Source organism: Haemaphysalis longicornis, unplaced genomic scaffold, assembly GCF_048455015.1.
Source record: "Haemaphysalis longicornis isolate Haplotype H1 unplaced genomic scaffold, Haemaphysalis longicornis Haplotype H1 scaffold_3, whole genome shotgun sequence".
Taxonomy (NCBI): Eukaryota; Metazoa; Arthropoda; class Arachnida; order Ixodida; family Ixodidae; genus Haemaphysalis; species Haemaphysalis longicornis.
In genome coordinates, this window is record NW_027526335.1 from 76408981 (window position 1) to 76427368 (window position 18388).

Here is an 18388-nt window from a genome sequence, read left to right on the forward strand (position 1 = left end):
CATCTCTGAGTGCACCCCTGGAGCTCCGTTCGGGCCGTCGCTTACCGCGAGAGGTCATGCCTATGACGGCGGAACCTGCCAGCGGAACCAGCAGCCGACCCGGTGGTGCGGGTTCAGCCGCTTTCCCACCTTACTATCATCAATCAGAAATCATATCATCGTTCGACCGATTCCCAAAAACATGCACCCAAAATTTCATATTGACAGGCGGATTCATCGAGCCACGACACTGGATAAAAAATTTCCCCCTTCCCGAGCGACACTCTATGTCGATGCCGCAGAATATCGGCATAAAGATGCATTCGCCATTGCTGTAATTCACTCCACGTCATCTCCTCCTCTTGCAACCCTCACCATTCACACCCGTCACCCGCATGTCGCGGAAGAGGCGGCAATCGCACTAGCAATAACCCAAAGGCCCACCCCTGAAATTGTATTTTCGGATTCGAAAACGGCCGTCCAAAATTTCGCCAAAGGGCTCATTTCTACCCCGGCACACAAAATTCTCGGTCTAAATTCGCCATCCGATGCGGTCGAACTCCAATGGGTCCCGGCTCACACGGGCATTGGAGGGATAGAGACGGCCCACACGGCAGCCCGAGCACTTGTCTCCCGGGCGTACGATGTGGACTCTTCCCTCCACGGAGCCAGATCGACCAGGGACAGTCTCCTCACATTCCGAGAGGTCACACAGCATTACCGCCTCTCCCGCCGCAAGCTTCCACCGCTCACTCATCCCTCACTCTGGAGGAAGAACGCCTCTGGCGTCAACTCCAAACGGAATCTCTACCGTGCAGAGCCGTCCTCCATCATGTCCACCCCTCCCTCTACCCATCCTCGCTCTGTTCCCGCTGCGGTGAAAAAGCCACAATCCAACACCAAATGTGAGCTTGTGATGAGGACCCATTCCCTCCAATTAATTCTCCTGACCAGTGGATGGAGGCGTTGGGACGCTCGGACCCCCAGCTCCAGAAGGAGCTCGTGACTCGAGCGGCTGAAGTCGTCGCGACCCTTCGGGTCGTGCCCACCGCGCCCTAACCCTTTATGTGAATAAAGTTATTTCTCTCTCTCTCTCTCTCTCGTAACCAGCCACCAGCGGGATCCGCCGATGTTCACTGGCCTTCCGGGTAAGGACGTCGAGGAGTGGCTTGATACCTTCGCACGCGTCAGCGCTTTGAAATGGTGGGACGACCACGCGAAGCTTCAAAACATGTCGTGGTCCCTGGACAAAGCAGCCAGGACGTGGTTTTTGAACAATGAGCGCCGTATCAGTGACTTGTCGGACTTCACCACGCAACTGCGCCAGATTTTCGGGTCTTCCGCTGCTCGCTCTGAAGCCGCAAAGAAGCTGGAAAGCAGTGTCCAGCAGGCTCACGAGACTTACACCTCGTACATTCAGTTTACTACCGTTTCAGGAAGAGGACTTCCTTTCTTCAGAGTGAAGAAAGGAAGTCCTCTTCCTGAAACGTAAGTAAACTTTTATTTTTTAGATGCAAAGCATCTATTAGTCGACCCTCCGTCGTCCAGAGTCCGGCGTCCGCACCTCTCCTCCTCTCCACAGCAGCTGTGATAACGCCGCTCTCTCTCCCCTCGCCCTCCCCACACCACCTGTGCGCTAGCGCGCGCTGCTCCTCCTCTCCACACCACCTGTGCGCTACGCGCGTTCCTCCTCCTCTCCCCTCTGCACACCAGCTGTCCAATCACGCGCATGCGCACTGCTCCTCCTCTCCACTCCCTCTGCTCTGCAAATAAACCTGTCCGCGCTCCGCTCAGTTGCTTCTTCGGTACTGCGCCGTCCGATGACTGCAAATGAACGCCAACGATTCCGCTAGCGAACTGGCTGGAACACCTTCAACTAACGCCAGCCAGCACACTGTCAGAACCGCAAGCACCTCCGAAGACAAGGCTGCACAGAGGAGAGCTCGCGACGCCGAACGTAAACGGCAGCGTCGAGCAGCGGATTCCTCGCTTCGAAAACTGGAAGCCGCTTTGAAACGCCAGCGGCGAGTAGCTGATCCAGATGGCGTTCGGCAACGTGACAACGCTTCGAAACGCCAGCGTCGAACAGCGGATTCCTCGCTTCGAGAACGAGAAGCCGCAAAACGTTCCCCACTTCTCGATAAATAAAGGAGACATTTAATACGCTACTACACGTGTCTTTACTCTAACAACCAATTAACACGCTACTACTCCACGCCTTTGCATCCCCTCAGGGTTCCCACGTGAGAAGATGGTGTAATTTTTAATGTTTTTCTCGTGTGCCTCTGTCTCTACTTACCTACACACACACACACACACACACACACACACACACACACACACACATATATATATATATATATATATATATATATATATATATATATATATATATATATATATATATATATATATATATATATATATATATATATATATATATATATATATATATATATATATATATATAGTATCCGCTATTCCCTGTGGTGTTCAGGTGCGAGCACCACTGACGCATGCGCGGTGCGGGTGACGACATGGCTCAGCCATTCCTACAGCCGGGTCACATCGGCGCGGGCGTGGCGTCGCGTGTGTATACATTAGCGAAAGCTGCGGCGCGGTTCGTCCGCGGTTGTCCGAACGGCCCAGACGAACTGGTTCGCTCCTTCTTTCTGCTTTGCTAGCTCGCCGATCGCGACGGGAAATCCGGCCGTTCCGCAACGGTTGGCAACTATGCGCCCGCTCCCAGTGAAGTCCTCGCACGCTGTGTCACGCGAGAGCCGCTCGCGTTAGAGGGGGGATCCCACAGGGTAACACACGCCCAGGTAAAAGTGTCCCTGTGACGTCGCTCGCGAGTTTGTGAACGACGCGCTTGGGCTTTCAGTGAATTCCGTCGCGCCATCTGAATTGGCGGTCGCTATGAATAGCCTTCGCCAGCAGGATGGAGGAAGGGTGAAAGTTTGTATTTGTACGCACGCCGTATATGGTCCATTCATGCACAGGCGGTCAGACATACAGGCGCGAGTGAGGGCAACTTGTCTATAGTCTCTCGGCTATAGAATTCCCGGGCTCCGTTCGTTGGTTCGTCCTTCATTTCCTGTCGTACCATCGACAGACGCCGGTTGTATGCACAGTTTGTTCAAGTGCTGCTGTCGACTTCCCGGAACTGAGCATGCCGTTGCTCTGGCTTGCCAAACTCGACGACAACGGGCAAGTGTATAGCGCCGTAACTGACGATGAATGCATCCGGTACTTTTTTGGAGAAGACAACAACAAAAAAAGCATGGAATAGAAGTTCTTGTTCAGCTACATTGCAAATTGTAAGAGCTCGTCAACTCAGCTACAGCTGTCTTTATGATTTCGTATTTGCCATTGCCCTTGCAACACGCTGGCGGCCCCATTCCCTCATACTCAGTTGTTGCTACTTCGGGGTAAGTCGCGAAGTAACGAAAAACAGTTGTGGGATGTGAACAATCGAGTGCAGATGTTGGCTCGCTTAAGGATAACAGTTGCTGGTATGCTATACAGGATTTATTATTTTCGCTACCATGTTATTTCTGTATCCGTCTCTGCATTTTGTATTTTTCAACTGAAATTTTCTAAATATTGTTCGTTAGTAAGGGAGCGTTGTCATCAATGTTCCAACTCCTTTCCTTTCCTCAGTTTTGTGTTTTCATTGGAGGCTGTAGATAACCTGATGATGAGGATGATGATGATGATGATTATAACGGTCTGTTGGTCAGTTCAAGAAGGGAGGATATGAATTCCATACCGGTCATTTCTTTTTCTCCCCGTGTATAATACGCGTACTCGTAACCCTCATCTGAATGAACGTTGCGTACGAGAATGCGCATCAGTTATTGCCCCGCCTCCCTATTCCCCCGACAAGCAATTGTCATGGAACTTTCATCAGCTGAGTGAACTTTAGACCTGGGTCCCCGTTCTCCTTTGCTTGGTAAAATCTCCGTCGGGAAATGATGGCGCCCGGCAAAAAAATATAGGATGACCTTGTGCAGATTTGTTCTAGGGGCCCCGGCAAGCCCTGTTCGGTTGCTTCATTACGCGCGTCCGAATAAATCTCGCTTGTTCTTTTTAACGCGCGTGGATCAGGTATCCGCTGAGGTGAGACAATATTTCCTAAGCGGAAAAACAGCGGGAAAAAGTTTTGTGACACCTTTGCATATATCTGCCATTTTGTGGGTGTGTAACACTGTGATGGGCCACAAGCACGCGCACAAATTTGTGGTGGACCCTCCGAATGCTTGCAAATTGATTGATTGATTGATTGATTGATTGATTGATTGATTGATTGATTGATTGATTGATTGATTGATTGATTGATTGATTGATTGATTGCTCTTGTTGGCTGGCTGAAATGTTTGAGTTGACCAACTGCTTCATAAAGCGTTGTTCAATACATCATCCCTCAAGTTGTGTGATACTCTGCGAAAAACGTCGTGTTATGCTAGGCATCAGAGTACGAGCACGGGATTCAAACCTCGGAGGTTTTTGGACTTTTCCAACCTGGAACTTGCGCACTAATGAAACAATAAATAATTTCATCCCATTGCGTCGCCCCCTTGAAAGATCGGCTGGATTTGTGTTTGATTCGCGGTTCCGCATGTGCCTATTTAAAACGGAATCTCTTTTTTACTCCGTGGCCACATTTAATGTTTTAATTTTACATTTCGCTTTCATCCACACGCTGCGCACAAAATCAAAGCGTGAACATGTGAGTGGTTCACTACAACGAAGACATGAAAGCAATATAAAATTAATATGAAAATGTAACTCCAAATTTTTGACGTTTCAGGGCTTCCATTCGGGCGAATCATCTACCGCGGCGTAGCGGAAATATAGGTTTCTGACGTTCTGTTTCTGATATTTCTCGTTTCTCATTTTTGGGGCTCGCTCGCCACGTGCGGAAATGCGAGTGGGCTCCGCAATTAGAGTGTGCCGCTGCGTGAATTTGTTTTAAATATCCTTTACTCGAGGTGAAGAGTTCACATTTGCGAGTCTTTATGTGGAGCGCGTATACAGCCAGAAAGCTTTTTATGTTTTTGTTCAAACACGGCATCTTTTCACTGCTCTTCGATGTTGTGCGGCCAATCGTGAAAGCTCAAGCTGCAAAATAAGCAGACATTCAATTATTACACAGTTAATTTACCAGCAGTAACCAACGGCAACAGGAATATATATACAGGGCTCACAAAAAATCGGTTTTCGAAGTTTTATTTTTGATCTATTTCCATTTTTATTTACTTCAAGACATTGGCTTGTACAATGGGAAGAATTTCATGCTAGTGGAACAACGCTAGTAAGCAACGGCGATAGTAGTTAACCATTGTCTAGGTAATGCTAGTTAATTACATTGTTAGCACTCTAGAGCTGTGAACTCTCGCGTGTGGTCTAATGCACCCCCAGGCTTCCGATTAAGAGTTTTGACAACCATCGGTCGGTGCGCTGCGTGCGTGTCGGGTGCCCTGACCAAAACACGCACGCTGAACCTGCCTTGCTGGCATGCAAATGACGTCAAGTGTAATGAATGCTTTAGACCCTCAGAATCCCTTACAATTTGAATTCGTTACCACCGTTCACGGTTCGAGTACAACCAGTCTACGGGACTACGGGACCGAAAGCTTTCTTTGCCACTTCCGTTTGCCGACCTTGAAGCACGAGAACCCTGCTTCAAGGACACGCACACCGCTGTTATCTCATCAAAGGATTTGCCTCTCCCCACTTTCACAAAAGGTGCCACTTTTCTGGAGTAGCTTCTCAGGATATGTAGTGGTTCATCATTGTTTCACTGCAATCGATCGTAAAGAAAATGCGCTCATTTAGAGTGGCGTAACTTAAATCTGACCTCGCGCGTGCGCATAGGGACGTATCCAGGCATGGAAGTGGCATTACCGACGTGTTAGGATGAAAGGCAGGCAATTGGTGGAAACTTGAAGCGGCGTTGCGTGATAAACTATTGCGGGCTACGGGCCAAATGATATGCTCGCACCGAGGAGATCGAAGATGCGGGAAAAATTTTCAGCCTCACTGGCACCGTTTTCGTGCCGTTCATTTGTTGTATTTTTTATAGAGCAATATTATATTGGGCCGAATATTTCACGTACGCCTACGCACGTGTGCCTTCAACGCGCGCCCGCGCTTGTCAAGTGAAAAATCGATGTGCGCTGTCCGCTCGCGAACTGCAAGCAATGTTGGATGGAGCCTGGAAAATCGCGCGGAACGGAAACAGGCTCGCAAGAATTGAATTTTCCTATTCATCTCCGTTCGCCCAACGTCCTACTTACATTTCCGGACTTCCCAGTCCGCCATCCGATTTAATAGTGAATGTCCACGAGTATCCGCCACCAAGAACCGACGTTCGGGCCGCCCAGACTGGCCTTCAGGTCAAAAAGTACATAGTGTACATTTTGAAGGCAGCGATACCTCGCTCTCCACATTTTAGGTGGGCCACTGACTGGCCGTTAAACGTTTTGCTCTCTCTCTCTCTCTCTCTCTCTCTCTCTCTCTCTCTCTCTCTCTCTCTCTCTCTCTCTCTCTCTCTCTCTCTCTCTCTCTCTCTCTCTCTCTCTCTCTCTCTCTCTCTCTCTCTCTCTCTCTCTCTCTCTCTCTCTCTCTCTCTCTCTCTCTCTCTCTCTCACTCTCGCTCTCTCACTCTGTTCGAACTTTCGGTTAGTGCACCTCGGTTGTATTTAATTTCACAGTTCAGTTCCTGTTTTACTCGCATTTCATTCACTTGATACCGTGGCGCGCACAGTTAGTTTTGCTTTTGTGTTGGCATTGGTATTGATGTTCCTGTTGCTGATACCGTTGTTGTCGTTGTTTTAAGTGCACAGCACTTTATGGGCTCGCCTTGTCGTCATGCTTGTTCGCTGTCACAATGGCGACTGCAGGAATCATGCGTCGCAGCGAGATAACGGACTCAAGTAGAGTCCCAACGGCGTTACGGATACAGAAAGAGGCTTCGAAAAACAAGTGGTTTATATAGTAATAACCGTTCGAAACTCACGAACCGCTGGCGTGTGTAATACACCTCCCCGTTGTTTAGCTCAAAGAAAACTGCAGGTACATTTGAGGCAAAATCTGCGTATATAACCGGCAGACCCAGCGCCCATTTAGTGGTTTTTCCGGTAGTGAGCGAAAAACGTGGCCGCCAAAAACTGCAAAGGCGCCGGCACGTACGGGATGCGAGCAAGCACAGCAAGAAACAACTCCTGCTCGCGCTGTACCAGGCTGCAGGGGGTGCGCGAGCTCTACGAAGGCGGGAAATTTGAATTGCATTGGAGAAAACTCCTTTCCATTCATCAAGAGAAGAGTGAGACAGGGCGGCGAAGAGCGTAATGGGTCGTAGCAGTGAGCGGATAACGGCGTCGCAGCCCATTATGGCTAATCACTGCTCTGCACTTCCGACAGCTTTCACGTTAAGTAAAATGGCTTCAATTTTCTTTTTCTTTCCTTTTGCCTTGAAACTTCCAACGCATTTGAGCCAATTTAGGTCCGCCTTCTGGCAAATTTGACGCCTCGCACAGCTCTTGTTACCTGTTTTTTGCGCACACGCACGCGAGACATCTCTCTGCACATTTTCCCTTGTAGCGCGAAATTTGAGCAGGTGCCGACATGCGTCGACGCGAACACCAAGTTCGAACTTCCCCGGAAGCCTGCGCCGTTAAATCTGCTGACGAGGCGAGATAGAACGCTTATACCGTCCGCGCCGCCGCTCGCACAGCTTATCCGGGCATAGGACATGCACGCCTGGGAAATTTCGACACTTTGTAGTGCAAACAAAGTTCCTTCCTGTTCTCCCGGCGCCCCCGAGCGGTGGGAAACATCGCGAGGGTAAACACGCGTGCGAAATGTTTTCGCGGACAAGCGTTATTATTGTTATTCCTTTTCTTGGTTCCAAGAAGAAGAAGAAAAAAATGCTCTTAACTTCTTCCTTGTGCTGACAACTTTTAAAATGTGCCGTGCTCCTCGTGTTAAGTCGCGGTGGTAGAAAGCTGCAGGGGGGGGACTAAGCCTTATGTTGGTTCAGGCCGTGGAAGGAAAAAAAAAAGAAGAAGAGCGAGATTAGGGGAAAGCTGGCAGAGAATCGCATTCGCCGAGCGTGTACGCGGTACGCATAACGCAGCGCTGAGCATCTGGAGTCTCACGCGTTTACTTAAGCCCAGTGAAGCTCGGCAAGATGTTCTGCGTGTGCTTTCTCGTCACGGGAAGAAGGCCTGGGAGCACCTCGTCGTGCTGAGAAAACAGCAAGGCTCTGACTGGCTGTAGTTGCAACGGAACACCCGCCGCTTCCTCTTCTTCGCACACGTTTCTAAGTCGAAGCCACGAAGCATTCACCAAGCTTACGCTTATTCAGCTAGAGCCCTCGTTCAGGAGGGGGCGGGATGCTCGACTCACATTCCAGAGGCTCTGGGTTCGATTCCCATGCGTACAAAATTTTGCGCAACTTTGTTTTGCTTTTTACGTTTGTTCTTTACGCCACTTTGTTTTACTTTTCACGTTTGTTCTTTACGCTGCCGGCCATTTTGTGCGCCAGGAACGCCAGATTTCCGACCTACCGAATCACGCAATGTTTTCGCATTTGTAGACAGGAAGATGTGTCTTACCTTGTGTTATTAGCACTATCGTTGAATGACAAGAGTACACTTATGCTCATGCCTGCTACTGAAGGGGCAACGTGGGCAGCAGTGGAAGATGGGTTAGCACGGGGATTGTGTTATCCGCCTGGATATGAAAACCAAAGGAATGTAGATTAAAGTAACCTAAATGTCTGTTGTACGGTCCCAAGTGCCGTCAGACGCGCGCGGTCGTAACGGGTCTCTCTTAAACCACATCGCTCCCGGAAGTTCGCTCAGATCAGCGCCGCGTTTACTCAGGTTATGCACAGATCTCCTCAGATGCATCCGCTGCACGCTTTTTTTACGTAGCCCTCGTGTCACTCCGATGCACAGAACCCTAAAGTCGAAGAAAGATAGCCGTAGCAAATGAACAGTCTCTACCCCCTCCCCCCCCCCTCCCCTCCTCCAAGGCGTTCTGCGCTCCCAATCGCCAACATCGAGGTGTGGTCGACGCTTTCTCGCCCAGTAACGAGCCGGGTCGCGCCAACGGCGTGAAGAAGAATGGAGCCGGCGGCGCCGGCGAGCTGTATACCCGATTGCCCGCGCCATATGCCGCATAGTACCTCTGGGAGGTGCGGCGTTTGCCACTCCCCCTTCGAAACAACGGCAGCCGCAACGATTGCCGTGGAGTGAGCGAATCCACGTGCGGGAAGATGTTTTCTTTTTCTTAGTTGGAGAGGAGTTAACAGCCGGCGTGTGACTCATCTGTCGGTGTACCGCACTGTCTTTAAGAAAGAAGTGGAGGGTGCGGAGACAACGGGGCCGGAAGCCGCGGTTTCTCTTCTGCGGTCGCCGGAAGTGGTGGTCTTTAACGAGGATTCCGCGAGTGCGAGGGGGGCGAAAGAAGGTGAAACAGACCGTGGCAGCCCTCCAACATCCCCTTCCTCTTCCCAACCTCTAAATCACCCCCGCCTCCTCTTCGGTCTCTCCTATCCTTGGCCGAGACTGACTTCTGCGCCGAGTTTCCGGAAGTGGGCGAAGGAAGAAATGAGAGAGCGGAGCAGGCGATGAGTGGTCCGGCCCCGCCGCGAAGAAGAGCAAGCGATGGGTGTACGGTACTTTTCTTCTCCAAACACGGTTTTCACGCCGTTTATGGGAAAAAGAGGGAAGAGAGAAGGGACGCTAAACAGCCGCCGCTTCATTTCCTGCTGCCATCCCGAGTTCGAGCGCAGCCGGGCAGCCTCCGCTCTGTCTTTGCGGAGAGCGGATGCGGGATGCCCTTCTACGTGACGCCACCTCTCCCCCCCGTGTGCGGGCAGCGTTTCTCGTTTCGCGGAATCTGGAGCCCACCGAGGAAGAGGCGGAGGAGGAGGTATATTCGCCGAGGCGAAGACAGGACACTCTCTGGCGACGACCCCGCCTTTGAATTCTTTCTCCTGGCGCTCTCTTTCTCGTCGGCGACAGACTCATTTTTCTTGGCTCAATCGGCTGTCCGGACCAAGCTTCCCGCAGGGCGTCTTGGGCGTTCCGACGCTGCCTCGATGTGTCGGTGGTCAGTGCGGCCGGAATGGATGCCGCCGCTCCCCTTTCGTCGGCATGACGTCCGCCTCTTGGAGTGGCGGCGCGTTCTCGGAAAGTACGGGAAGAAAAGAGGTGTCTGGCGAATACGCCGGTTACGCTTCTGCTAAGTACTTGTAACACGGAGCGATACCTGCACACGTTTTCTTTTCTTTTTTTTGTTTCGTTTTGAGGAAGAGCTAGTAATAAGGTGTTGTAAGAGGCCTTTTGTTTTTTTAATAGCATTTCACGTGGCACGAAACGCCGGTTGAAAGGTCGCTCAACGGCAAAAAAAAAAGATAAACGAAGGAAGATAAGAAAACGTTATTAAAAAATTCCAGAAAACCCCAAGTTGGAGTTGGCGGTAATGCGTAAGCGTAAAACTCCCCGCTATACACAGAGCTCCTTTCAAGTTGGCTTCACTAATATACACCAATGCTTTGCTGGGAACATATTTTTTTAGCAGGCGGTATAAGCGGTCTTATACCCAAGTATGAAGTCCCTAGGGCTTTTACTAAATACCTCCTTAAGACCCGGTGAATCCCTATGAACTTGAAGCTCTATACAGCGCGAACCCTTAAAGTTGGCTCCACTATTATCCGCAAATGGAGTGCTAGAAAAGAAATTCACACTGGTGCTATAAACAGCCCTTTATTAAAATGTGAAGGACCGGGGACATTTTGTTCAATACAGGCTCATTGAGCCCCTTTTAAGCCAGCTCCAATACTCTACACAGGTGCACTGCTAAGAAGAAATTTCATGTAAGCGGTCGTATATGAAAATATTTTCCCGGGACATATAGGTCGATTGTGTTCGTTTTCGGGTTTTATATTTTTTTTTCAAAAACGAATTGGGGGGGGGGGGCGGTAAAAATAGGTGGCTATTTTAAGAACTGATATTCGCGGAGAAATCAGGTGTTTTTGTGAAACAATTTCGAAATTCGAATGTTTCCGATTTCAATCGATAGATGTAGTAAGGTTATCTTGATAACTCCGTTTGTTTTAAAAGGTTATCACGAGCTTTTTACTTCTAACGCCTAAAAAGCGGTATTTATTTTAAGCTGGTAACCGGAGGGAGTTTATGGCTTTCTTGACAATGCTCTCCGAAATTCGGACTTTGTTTGAAAATGAGTAAATAATGACAGTAAATAGCATTGACAACTTCTAAGAAATGAAGCAAGAAAAGCTGGTCATCGATTGTTTCCTCATCCTTGTTTACGTACGTTATTGTGATTCGCTTGCGCAACTTCTCGGTTTTCATTCGAGGCCTGTCTGATCGCTGAACGTATCTCGATGGGGAGAAGGCTCTCCCGACAACACAACGTCCATCGGCTAGGCACAAGAATGTCAGCGTAGCATTTGCCAGCCTGCAGCATTTTTTTTTTTTTTTTGCGATAGAATGCCCGTTGGCAAAAAAAAAAAAAAAACCTATTTACAAATATACATGGGCACCCGTCTATCGGAGGCAGTCAAGAAGGGAGTGGTGGTGGGGTCCCCAGAGCCACCGCTGAAGGTCGGGGGGTCTTCCAGGGTGGAGGACTGTGCCTCTCATTGCCAGCATTTGCCAGTCATTCCAATACTCAATGAGTTCGGAAGGGGTATTTGTGGGGCTTGCTTCCAGAAGGTCTGATGAGACGGCGGAATGTCAGACCTCAGTTGTACAGATCGCTCCTTTGAAAAGGTCCATTCGGGGAGGAATCTGGTTTTTCCCGAACCTCCTGAAACATGTTCGGGGTGTATTTTACCCGAAAACGAACAGCCCCTCAGAGCCATTACCAAAGACCAGCGACGACGCCGACAAAGAATTGGGCTGGCGTACCCTGCGCTGACTATGTGATCGCCGCCATGCAAATAATGTAAATAGATTGTTCACCCCCCTCATGGTTCGTCTCATCTGCTCTGTCGCCACGTTGCAATATTAAGCCTATAGGGCCCTTTATTAAAAGCTTTACCGTCCCTCCGTAAAAAAAAAAAAAAAGAAGTTGAGGGAAGCGCGAAAGCTTTCTCACATCAAAGCTGCGTCGAAAGTATACGTTAGAACTTTCGCTAAGATTGCGTCCAATCGGTCGTCCAGCCTTCAAAGACCCAAATCGCAAACGAAAAACGAACCCATGCGACGACTTTTCGTGCACTAAGTAAGCGCATCTACGAACGATCGAAACGCATACAGATAGGGTGTTTCATGAGCTAAAGGTACACTATTGTACTCCTTCTTCGCGATCGATGCGTGTATTGTCTCATCTAGAAGGGTTCACTTTTCGCGATGTTCAAGTAACCGATTGGACACGATGGGAGCCCGGTTTATCGCACGCGCCGAGTGCCCAAAGATCCCATTAGAGCTTTTCAGTCGACCATCCGGTCTATGGGGAATTGCGTTAGGGTTTTTACGGGAGGTCATTGGCTAAGAAAGCTTTCGCTTTAACAGCCTTTCCGTATGCGGCGAAAGTGATACACAGCAAACGTTACGGACGGACAGGCGGGATTCCTCACTGAGGCCAACACGCATTTAAAAAGCACGCAATTAGGAGTCGATTATGTATTTGTTCATTCGATGCTCGCCGTTTAAAGTCTTGTAGTATTAATTAACATCAATAATTGCTTACTAATCCTACTGTTACTACTACAACAACTACTACTACTACTACTACTAACAACAACAACAACAACAACAGTAATAATAATAATAATAATAATAATAAGAAGAAGAAGAAGAAAAAGAAGAAGAAGAAGAAGAATAGAAGAAGAAGAAGAAGAATGATGATGATAATGATAATGATGATTCAACTAAGTGCTTCCTAAGCCAAAAGTTCATACGAACTTTGTGAAGGCACTGCGCAGCTTCACGGCATCTTCGTTGGCGGCGGAAAAAAAGCGGGTTGACCCAAGCTTTGCAAAGCGGGGTCGTACGTAGTCGGCTAAAAAGTGGGCCACTGCTATTAGAGGGTGACCTTGTCTTCCGAGTTGGAAACAGCTTAGGGAAGCGGGAGATGCGCATGATTGAGGGTAACACTTCTGCAGGCGCGCGCGAGAGAATAAGGGAGCGTGTTTGCGTTCGGCTTTTGCTGTTTTATTTCTTTGTTGCATATTAAAAGTAGCAGGGGCGAACTCGTCCATCTCAAAACTTCGCGCCACCGTTTCTTGTCCTCTGCGTCCTCCGAGATAACCATGTAGCGCAGCTGGACAACCAACTTCGGGAATAGGGTGATTCGTTCATATTTGCGAGAGGGCTATCTCCGCATGTCGGACGGGCGCTTATTTATAACCTCGCCGGAGGTAAGCGAGCCGCGAGCTATGCGCGGTGACGGATGGGCTGTCGGCGCGAAAGTGAAGGAAAAAGAAGTCGCGTTTCCATAGCAACTACATCGCCTCTGCGTAAATTGGCTCGCCATCTCCGGCAGCGGGTGAGTGTCGTGGTTAGCGCCCCGTGGTCCACCGCGGCCCGGCGCTAGCGCGAACAGGCCCGAACTTTGTGATTGCTTGCGTCGAGTCCACGGGGCCTGCGCCGGGATTTCTCCTCCGACTCCCCCACTTCTTTTATCGTCCGCTGCTTCCAAGTAGTGGGAAGCCTCTGCGCGGCTCGTTCACTCCATTCGGCCCGCGCCGCCACTCAAGCCGGGTTCGGGCGAAGTCGTCCTTCAATTGAACCCTTCCACTACCCTGTGTTCCTTCTCTCGCGCAATACTCCGCCAGATGGACGCTCGACGCGGCTGTCGTCGGGCGGATGCATGATTCCTTGAGGCCACGTGCGGCGCTTCCTTTTCCAAAGCTTTTGTGTCGGGGAAGGGTCCTTGGGCCACTTTTGAGCAAGCCCGGGCAGCACGACGGCGTGTTTGTTGCGCGGATCGCGGGATGAAATCTGCCCGGAGCTGTTTTCTGCTCTCTGGGAGGTCGGAGGGGGCGCGCGCCTGGCGAGTGGCGACACTTGCAATCGCGGCAGCAGCAGCAGCAGTCCACGCGTGACTCAATCGTTCCTCGAGCGGCGCGGCGGCTGGGTTGTTACGCTGGGAGCCCGTCGTGGGCGACTGACGACACAGGCCCGACGTTTGTAGGGCTCTTTGAGGATGAAACCGCCGGCGTGAAGCCCCTGTGCTGCATGGGGCGGGTCACTTAACTCAACGGGGACAACTTAGGTAATTACAGGTGGCTAATTGCTTGGTACTGTCGATTTGTTGATACTGATGTGCATACGGTAGCTGGTTGGACTGAAATGTGACTTTTTATTACGTGCTTTGTTTGGTTAGAATGTGTGTGTGTGTGTGTGTGTGTGTGTGCGTGCGTGCGTGTGTGTGTGTGTGTGTGTGTGTGCGTGCGTGTGTGCGTGTGCGTGTGTGTGTGTGTGTGTGTGTGTGTGTGTGTGTGTGTGTGTGTGCGTGCGGGCGCGCGCATATGTATGTATGGATGGATGTATGGTGGATGGATGGATGTATGTATGGATGGATGGATGTAGAGAGTTGTGTCACGTGTTTCCAGCGATAATTAGGCGCCCAATTACTCTCAACGACCAAGGCGTCTGACCGTGTGCCCGTCTGTTCTTCCTTGTCGCAGTGTCCGTGCCTGAAGAGCCACCCGGTGGTGATGCCTCGCGCGTTCCCGGAAGAGGTGCACCAGCTGCACTGCCAGGAAGGGCCCGACGCCGGCCACGTGTCCAACCTCAAGCTGCACGTGGGCAAGCTGTTCCGGCCGGCGACGACGACCGCCAACGGCGCCGCGCCACCCAGCCCGTCGCCGCCGTCGAGCCAGACCTCGATCCCGCCCTGGAATCCGGCCAGGCGCATCGTCACCTTCGTCTGCCTCGTCTCGCTCATCTGCACCGCCATCATCGTGGCCGTCGTCGTGGCAGCCGTGCTCCTGTCGCGCCACATCGGCCACCCGTCGCGGCAGCAGGCCCGCTACCGGCGGCTACCCCTGGACGTCGCTGTAGACGTGGTTCCCAAGCCCCAGGACCTTGTCGACCGCACCAACACCATCGTCGTGCACCGCAAGAACCCCACCGCCTGGCAGTCCCAGTCGCGGCAGCTACGCTCTCTGCTCGACAGCTACGCTGCCGAGAGCGGCGGCGGGGGAGGCGCCCGCTGCGACCCGGGCGGCCGCTGCCCGTTCCCCGTCGGCCTGGTCAGCGACAACTGCAGCGCGAGCGACTTCTTCGGGTACCGCGAGGGCGCGCCCTGCGTGGCGCTCGTGTTCCGGCGCGCCCCGGACTGGAGGCCGCAGCCCCTGGCGCCCGCGGACCTGGCGTCCGTTCCGGAGGAAGTGCGTGAGGCGTACGACCCGGGCCTGCTGTACGTGACGTGCAAGAGCGAGCACATCAACAGGGACATCGACATCCGCTACTCGCCGTACCACGGCTTCCCGCTGCGCTTCTTCCCGGCGTCGAGGCAACCGCCGCTGCTCATGCTCCACTTCCCCAATCCGCCGCTACGCACGGAGATCTGGGTCACGTGCCGATTTTGGGCCAAAAACCTCGACCAGTCCGGAAACGGCAAGCTCACCTTCAAGCTTCTCGTCATGTGAGCGTTCGCGGCTCGGCGGAAAGAGTTCCAACCAAAGATGAGCAGCTCCTCTTTGCGAGGCAGCTGACGCCATGGACTGGCGTCATCTCTGCCGGAGGTCACGTCACGAGCCTGGCAGCAACGTATCCCCGGTGGACAAGCAAAACACGCAGCTGATACTATGCCAGACACGGGTCTCTTCGGATGCCTGGGCACGTGCTCCCAAGAGGAGGTGTGATGGTTACTCCGGCTGGTTACTCCGGCTGAGAGCCTTCGGTTGAGACTGTACCCGGCAAGCTAGCGACAGAGGAGGTGTTGCTAAACGTCGCTGGGGACCCTGTTTCGCTACAACTGACAGTTTCACTCAAGTGCCGTTACCAGTGCGTGACCAAACCTCGGTGAGGAGTTGTGAGAAGAAGAAAGGTCACCGTTTTGGCGCGTGTCCCCACAAGTGGGACACGAAATGTGCTTCTGTAAAAGCAACCACACGCCTGTGAAAAGACAGTGATGAGGACACGATGAACTATAGTGCGGTCTGACGCCTGTGCTTGGATCTTAACAGGGACTTGTATATGTACACATACGTGCGTATCTCAAACACAAATGAAAATTGTCGCTTCCAAATACGAGCTACAATTTGTCTCTAGGGGGAGTAAGGGCACTAGGGCTTAAGCAGCAGAAATTAGTATATAGACCGCTCCAAAACACAGTCCGGAAATTGAAAGCAAAAAGATGTGATCTTCCAAGTAAGCGCTGCATGTAGTAGCTTCTTTTCGTGCGTGTCAGGCGCACTAGAAAACCGCCTTTTGTCATATTTACTCTAAGGTCACCGCTTTTTGGAACGAAAGGGAAACCACGCACAAGCTCTACTTAAAGCTTGCATCAATAATGAGCCTGGCTGAGATGACAGGCTTCGCCGTTGGCCAGATGAGACATTCTGTACTTGGCCGCCTTTTTCGTAGCTTTTCATAATTTATCATGATTTTAATTTATTATTCCCGTTGTTTTGTTGTGGACAATAAGTTGCTACTGTAAATACCGCACTTTAATACCCTTCCTCGGGTCGGTGTCGCCTTCACATACCCAAGTGACGCGGCTGCTCACAAAACTTGAAAATGATAGCTTGGTCTGCCTGCCATATTTGCAAGACATTGGCAGAAACAACCTGTCGCGGTAAGCTAGCTTCCCTGTGCATATCATGCGATTGAATCTGTGAGATAAATTCTCTGCGAATTTTCCTTTTCGGGGTGTTGTTATTTACATTATTCCAGCTAAAATTTTCATTAGGAGGTGTTACAGTGTCCGTTTGTTTCTTTCTGTTCTTTCCTTTCCTTTCCTTTAATTTTTTACGGAGGCTTTGTTGTTTACGGTTAGTGAGGACTAATATTGGAATTCGGTAATGGGCCTGGGTGTGCAATCACTACGCAGGAAGGGATGGTTGCTTCGTTTTTATCGGCCACACATATTAAAATAGGGACAGGTTCATCAAGAGATTCTGTAGGCAAGAGACCGACCGGTACAGGTAAACGGTGCCTTGTTTATCTCAAACCATTGAACCACATCATGGAAACTTGACGTTAGGCTTAGACAATCGGTGAGCATTATTTCTGACGCGTGCCAACCATTCTCTGCATCTGGCCACGATCCCTGACCAATTTCTGCCCGAGAGCAGACGACAGTTCGTGGCGCTTGCTACTACTTTTATGAGTTGTTCAGATCAATTTGCGCAGGTCGCAGGGAAAAGTGCGTATTCGCAGCGATTAAAATGTCGCTCCTGTATAGGGAAACGCACGGGGATTGAGATTAGTGAATAGGGGAGTGCTGATATATGTCTCTGGCAGATTACTTCCAAGGCCGCGACACTGAAAGGGTGTCCTCAAACATTCGAATAGCATTGCAAATCTACTTTCCTCTCAAACTCGTCCCCCCTTCAACCTTTTGAATTCGCGACAAAGCCTGGCAGCGCGCGCGCGCGAGACAGAAAGAGAGACTTATTCAGCAGTCCAAAAAGGTTAAGCTCACGTTACGACGAATCAGCGAAGGACATTGTTCGCCTCGCTTCTTTCCTGTGCGATGCCCTCTCGTACTCTAGAACACGAACTCCTATCACAAATATATCATTTGATGCGTCTCTTTGTGCGCTCTGTCGGTGGACGGCGTAGAGGGGTTTATTTTTCGCGATGTTTGTTGTGAATCTAGTCCCGGTTGACAAGAAACGCCATTGTGTTATGTTAACGAAATGCAATGGAAGCCCGCATTGCGGTATTGTACAAACAGGCGGTTGTTCACCGTAAACGATTTGTGTGTCTTTTGCCATGTGCTGCGCTCGTTGATAACATTGTTGTTTTGAGAGCAATAAACGAGTCTTTACAATAAAAACAGGGATTCCTGTCAACTTCTTTTCTCATCAGACGACCGTTTTTAGGGGTAGGATCATCCGCCCGGACGCAATTCACATGACTACAAAGGAAAGCTGTCCAGCTGTCTCAGAAAGTTCGGAGTTAACGACGGAGTTAACGACGATTTTGTGATGTGTGCTGCTCCCGACTTCGGTGCAAGCTACTTTGGGAGGAAGGGCCTCGTCAGGCTGTAGCCTCTTGCCCACCACCTTATGTGTAATGTACTTTCACCTCTCGAAATCTTTCAAATAAAAAAAATTATCTCAGGTAAGGGTTCGAACTTCGAATCAGCGCAAATCGCGGTAGGTCAGTCTAACAATTGAGGTAAGCTGCGAGTCAGCCGTGAAATCACGTGTAGGGCTGGATTGAATTAAACACATCTTAAAGGC

General features: G+C 50.6%; 1 protein-coding gene across 2 annotated transcripts in view; it reads left to right on the plus strand.

Moving 5' to 3' along the window:
- Positions 1–17985, plus strand: part of LOC144174647 (sodium/potassium-transporting ATPase subunit beta-233-like) — a 55945-nt gene extending 37960 nt beyond the window's left edge. Inside the window, exons 1-2 of one of the 2 annotated variants that reach the window (XM_077703434.1) lie at positions 14080–14241; positions 14657–17985. In XM_077703434.1, the coding sequence (XP_077559560.1) occupies positions 14687–15622 (936 nt within the window). In that variant the 5' untranslated portion in view covers positions 14080–14241; positions 14657–14686 and the 3' untranslated portion in view covers positions 15623–17985. Of the gene's footprint in view, positions 1–14079; positions 14242–14656 lie in introns of those variants that run through there. The other variant, XM_077703433.1, reaches the window with a different exon arrangement.
- The last annotated feature ends 403 nt before the right edge of the window (positions 17986–18388 follow it).